This window comes from Salvelinus namaycush, chromosome 21 (assembly GCF_016432855.1).
Source record: "Salvelinus namaycush isolate Seneca chromosome 21, SaNama_1.0, whole genome shotgun sequence".
Classification (NCBI taxonomy): Eukaryota; Metazoa; Chordata; class Actinopteri; order Salmoniformes; family Salmonidae; genus Salvelinus; species Salvelinus namaycush.
In genome coordinates, this window is record NC_052327.1 from 49,538,299 (window position 1) to 49,544,350 (window position 6,052).

The following is a 6,052-nucleotide window of genomic DNA, read 5'->3' on the forward strand; positions in this document are numbered from 1 at the left end:
GAAACTGGATCTGAAGCACACGGCCATCACAACGACTTCTGATCTGAAACTGGATCTGAAGCACACGGCCATCACAACGACTTCTGATCTGAAACTGGATCTGAAGCACACGGTCATCACAACGACTTCTGATCTGAAACTGGGTCTGAAGCACACGGCCATCACAACGACTTCTGATCTGAAACTGGGTCTGAAGCACACGACCATCACAACGAGTTCTGATCTGAAACTGGGTCTGAAACACACGGTCATCACAACGAGTTCTGATCTGAAACTGGGTCTGAAGCACACGGCCATCACAACGACTTCTGATCTGAAACTGGGTCTGAAGCACACGGACTTATATGCTGCTGCCTGTGTTCTGCTTGCTGGCCCTTGACCCTGCTGCCTGTCTTCTTCTGTTGTAGCTGTTCTATTGTAGCTGTTTCCAGCTACAATAGTCATTTACAACATTAACAATGTCTGCACTGTATTTCTGATAAATTTTATATTATTTTAATGGACAAAATAAGTGTAACAGATGTATAATGTACTCTCCATGCGTTGTGTTTTCTCATAAATCACTTCGGCCAGTGGTCCCAGTTGAGCATCATTTATTTCTGTTGTTAAATGGGAAACAGCACGTTAGTTGTGCAGGGCTTAACAGTATTGATGGCTGTCGATGGCAAAATCTGTAGCATGAAGACAACTGTGTTAGCAGTGGCTTATGTGACCATGACATCGGTGTATGCTAGCTAACACACTTATTTACAGCAATCATATGCCAAAGCACATCCCAGAAAGCCCCTCAATCCCTAACAGGTACCATATACCCACACATGTATAAAATCAGTAACGTACAGCAAACTTGTACACATTGTAAAATAGAAAACAGTATTCAGAACGTGACCTACCCCTTGCATCACATTTTCATACTGGGAAGACCTGACGTTCGCGATCTCCCCCTATCTGCAAGCGGGGCCAATCACAACACCCCTTATTGTCATCAGAGTTGAACTAACCAATAAGAATGCTTGAACATCAAATACACATTTCTTTAGAGGCAAGTGGAAACATAACCAACCCTGTTACATAAGGACATTTCTAAGTGACCACAAACTTTTGAACGGTAGTGAATCTAAGTTGTCACTTGACAGAATTTTTTATTTTTTTATTGTCATTTTCTTCCTGGATGTGTATATGAACAGATTTCATGTTTCTAAAATGGTGTCAGTTCCACTTTAAGGTACACTTTTAATGAGCCAACAATCTCAAAGAGAAGTTATAGCCGATGTGTGGTGTTATGATATTAGGGTCATATTATGACTTGATGAACAACTTAATAGTGAAGTGAATGTTCAGTGTATACCTGAGTTGTGGGTTATGAAGTTATGGAGAGTGTGTTCGTTAGTGAACTGTGAAGCCTGAACCACTGTATCCATTGCAGGACCAGATTAGGGACATAGAAGATGTGTTTGGAATGACATTCCAGAAAAAAGCCCAGGGACAAGGGAATGACAGTCCATAATAAAGCCCAGGGACAAGGGAATGACAGTCCAGAATAAAGCCCAGAGACCAGGGAATGACAGTCCAGAATAAAGCCCAGGGAATGACAGTCCAGAATAAAGCCCAGGGACCAGGGAATGACAGTCCAGAATAAAGCCCAGAGACAAGGGAATGACAGTCCAGAATAAAGCCCAGGGAATGACAGTCCAGAATAAAGCCCAGGGACCAGGGAATGACAGTCCAGAATAAAGCCCAGGGAATGAGAGTCCAGAATAAAGCCCAGGGACCAGGGAATGACAGTCCAGAATAAAGCCCAGGGACCAGGGAATGACAGTCCAGAATAAAGCCCAGGGACCAGAGAATGACAGTCCAGAATAAAGCCCAGGGACCAGGGAATGACAGTCCAGAATAAAGCCCATGGAATGACAGTCCATAATAAAGCCCAGAGACAAGGGAATGACAGTCCAGAATAAAGCCCAGGGACCAGGGAATGACAGTCCAGAATAAAGCCCAGGGACCAGGGAATGACAGTCCAGAATAAAGCCCAGGGACCAGGGAATGACAGTCCAGAATAAAGCCCAGGGACCAGGGAATGACAGTCCAGAATAAAGCCCAGGGACCAGGGAATGACAGTCCAGAATAAAGCCCAGGTACCAGGGATGGTATACCATACCTTCCAGAGGTTGTAGCTACATTGTAAAGTGTGTTAGTGTGTGATTATGTTTAGGCTTTTTAAATTGAACCTTTATTTTTTTTTTATTTTTTTTTTTTAAATAAATTTTATCCCATTTTCTCCCCAATTTTCGTGGTATCCAATCGCTAGTAATTACTATCTTGTCTCATCGCTACAACTCCCGTACGGGCTCCGTACAGGCTCGGGAGAGACGAAGGTCGAAAGCCATGCGTCCTCCGAAGCACAACCCAACCAAGCCGCACTGCTTCTTAACACAGCGCGCCTCCAACCCGGAAGCCAGCCGCACCAATGTGTCGGAGGAAACACCGTGTACCTGGCCCCCTTGGTTAGCGCGCACTGCGCCCGGCCCGCCACAGGAGTCGCTGGAGTGCGATGAGACAAGGATATCCCTACCGGCCAAACCCTCCCTAACCCGGACGACGCTATGCCAATTGTGCGTCGCCCCACGGACCTCCCGGTCGCGGCCGGCTGCGACAGAGCCTGGGCGCGAACCCAGAGACTCTGGTGGCCCTAGACCACTGCGCCACCCGGGAGGCCCTAATTGAACCTTTATTTAACTAGGCAAGTCAGTTAGAACAAATTATTACTTACAATGACGGCCCTGCCTTGTTCAGGGGCAGAATGACAGATTTGACCTTGTCAGCTCGGGATTCAATCCAGCAACCTTTCGGTTACTGGCCCAACGCTCTAACCACAAGGCTACAGTATGAAAGATCAAGCTGTATTTATTTAGAACAACTCAAGTTATTAAGAAGATACAAACGTTATTATAGATTAAAATATACATTTAATGTAAAGAGCGATATATAGTCAATTTAGATCACTATGGGGGAAAGCGCAGCCTTCAGCTAGGAACTACAGTTTGATGTGCTGTGTTGCTAGTCGGACGGAACACGTTGCCGGTTCTAGTTACAAGGGTGAGTTAAAAGTTGATCGATAAAAATGTTTGACGGAACAACAACGGACTTGAGATGACATTTTATAAAGCATGCCGTCTTGCGCTTAAGAGGAGACTGTTTACCAAATAATACCCAGATCGGTTCAGCTCGTAGTGCTGTGTTGAAAGCTAGCACATCTAGATAACTAGCGCTAGCTTGGTTGGTGGTCTTTACAGCTAGCTTCCATAGCTAGCAAGTGACATTGCTTATAAAACATGACATTAATGAATAAGACACAAATTATAACGTATTCGAGCTTTGAAGAACGTCCACACTTTATCCCCTCAGCACTAACATTATACTGGTGTCATAAGCTAGTCATCTTACTGGTAAAACGACCTGCCAATCAATAAACTATGATCCATAGCATGAAAGAAGTACTCCGGCGGATACACAACATATTCCTGAAAGTCGCTCTGTTTCCGAGCGCACTGCGGAGGAAAGGTCGGCCGCGTCCCGCAGCTTCGGAGGTGCTGACATGTCACCTGCTACAGCGGAACCTCCCTCCCTGGACCTCCTTCTGTGTCCGCTACAGCGTCGTCACTAACGACCAGTTCGGGAGGTCCAACTTCAACTGGGCCGTACAGGGAGCCAACTACCAGATACTGAGGACGGGCTGTTTCCCCTTTATCAAGTACCACTGTTCCAAAGCACCAGCACAGAACTTAGACTATGAAGACACGTTTTTCAGCATATTGAAAGTCATCAATCTAGGTCAGTGGGAAAAAAAGCCAAGGGGAGACTAGTATTTAATAGTGTCTCCTGAACCTCAACCTGGCTTTCACATGTTTCATATTGATTTAGTAGACAGTTAATTAACTAGTTGTTTCCCCTCATTTTGACAATAACTTCTTATTCTCATCATGTATGTTTTTTTGTCCCAGAATTGTACATGTCATGAACCGTAAGCGTGTCACAATATAGGCCTTAAACTGTACAGTCTACTGCACGCAGAGTGCAACACAAAACACATTTAATTGTTCCATGTTTTCTGCCCCTGTCTTGCAGGTATCCCGTGTTTCGCCTATGGCATGGGCTGTCTGATGGTAATAACAGCTACAGAGACTGTACAGACTAGTGCCGGACCTGTCACTGTATATTTTGCCTTCAAAGAGAAAGACACACAGTATTAAAACAATCTATGTGCTTGGAAGCTAGTTTATTTTTGCAGTGTTAATATTGACGAACTGGAGTGAAACATCTGACCTGTCCTCTTTGGATTGAACTGTGCCTGTGGTGACAACAAGCAGATCCTAATACGACCTGATATATCAGCACCACGGGGCAGTGGACAGCTGCAAGACGCCTGAAGGGGAACGCTCCCCAAAACTGTTCTGCCATATTGATTTCAATCCCTTAGAATTGTAAATATTAGTGAATAAATCTGCAAATAATTGAAATCTCCAGTGATGATTTGTTATAATGCATCAACTCCCGATTTGACTTCTGCAATGTTTCATCAGATTCCTATTTTAATTTTCTGGGGGGATGGAGATCAGCTTTAATATTGTATATAGATTATGGCGTCCATCAATGTAATTGCTGTCTGTATCATTTCCAATCCCCTATTAAAAAAAGTGTAAATATACAGTACCAGTCAAAAGTTTGGACACACCTACTCATTCAAGGGTTTTTCTTGATTTTTTACTATTTTCTACATTGTAGAATAATAGTGAAGATATCAAAACTATGAAATAACACATGGAATCATGTGGTAACCAAAAAAAGTGTTAAACAAATCAAAATATATTTTATATTCTTCAAAGTAGCCACCCTTTGCCTTGATGACAGCTTTGCACACTCTTGCCATTCTCTCAACCAGCTTCACCTGGAATGCTTTTCCAACAGTCTTGAAGTAGTTCCCACATATGCTGAGCACTTGTTGGCTGCTTTTCCTTCACTCTGCGGTCCAACTCATCCCAAAACCATCTCATTTGGGTTGAGGTCGGGTGATTGTGGAGGCCAGGTCATCTGACGCAGCACTCCATCACTCTCCTTCTTGGTCAAATAGCCCTTACACAGCCTGGAGGTGTGTTGGGTCATTGTCCTGTTGAAAAACAGGACAATGACAGAATGCTGTGTTAGTGTGACATAGAAGTCCGTCACTGGCCGCGGGCAGCATTTGGTACTTTAACGCACGCACACATTCATCACTCCTCCCTGCTCCGTTATCAGATAAGTTAACAATGTGGGTCGACACACAAGTTAACTTCTCTGTCTTAGTACATACATTTCACACTTATGTCAGTGTTCATATTTAATATAAGCAATATTTATTATACTTATCGATGTTGTGGATGAGCGTGTTGTTTGTTCTGTTCCTCTCTCTCTCCATCTCTGTAGCTTCCGGGTATGCTGGATAAGGACCCGAGCTAAGGGAATGGGCTGACTTTATAGTGCCTGTCCCAAATGGTTCATTAATGTAAGTGAGCATATTGAAAGACACTGTCAGTAGTGATGTAATTTTGTAAATGTTATGTTGTGATATTGTTTCATAAATGTGTTGCAATGTATATACTTTAGTATGTTTATTTAAATGGAAAATGTAGGTTTGTATAGGTAATTGCCTAATTAATTAGTGTTAATTGTTCTGAGGGGAGGGGCTAGCCCTACAAAAGGAGCCTCTCTTTCAGTTCATGGAGAGGCATTTTGGATCGAGCTGTGGATGGGGCAGCATTGTTTTAAGCTGTGGATGGGGCAGCATTGTTTTAAGCTGTGGATGGGGCAGCATTGTGTTTAGCTGTGGATGGGGCAGCATTGTGTTTAGCTGTGGATGGGGCAGCATTGTTTTAAGCTGTGGATGGGGCAGCATTGTTTTTAGCTGTGGATGGGGCAGCATTGTTTTAAGCTGTGGATGGGGCAGCATTGTTTTAAGCTGTGGATGGGGCAGCATTGTTTTAAGCTGTGGATGGGGCAGCATTGTTTTTAGCTGTGG

General features: G+C 43.8%; 1 protein-coding gene across 1 annotated transcript; it reads left to right on the top strand.

Moving 5' to 3' along the window:
• The first annotated feature begins 3,073 nt into the window (after positions 1–3,073).
• On the top strand, positions 3,074–4,711 carry c21h15orf61 (chromosome 21 C15orf61 homolog). The gene is made up of 2 exons (XM_039018238.1): positions 3,074–3,831; positions 4,126–4,711. The coding sequence occupies exons 1-2, from the start codon at positions 3,474–3,476 to the stop codon at positions 4,248–4,250; spliced, it is 483 nt and encodes a 160-aa protein (XP_038874166.1). The 5' UTR covers positions 3,074–3,473; the 3' UTR covers positions 4,251–4,711.
• The last annotated feature ends 1,341 nt before the right edge of the window (positions 4,712–6,052 follow it).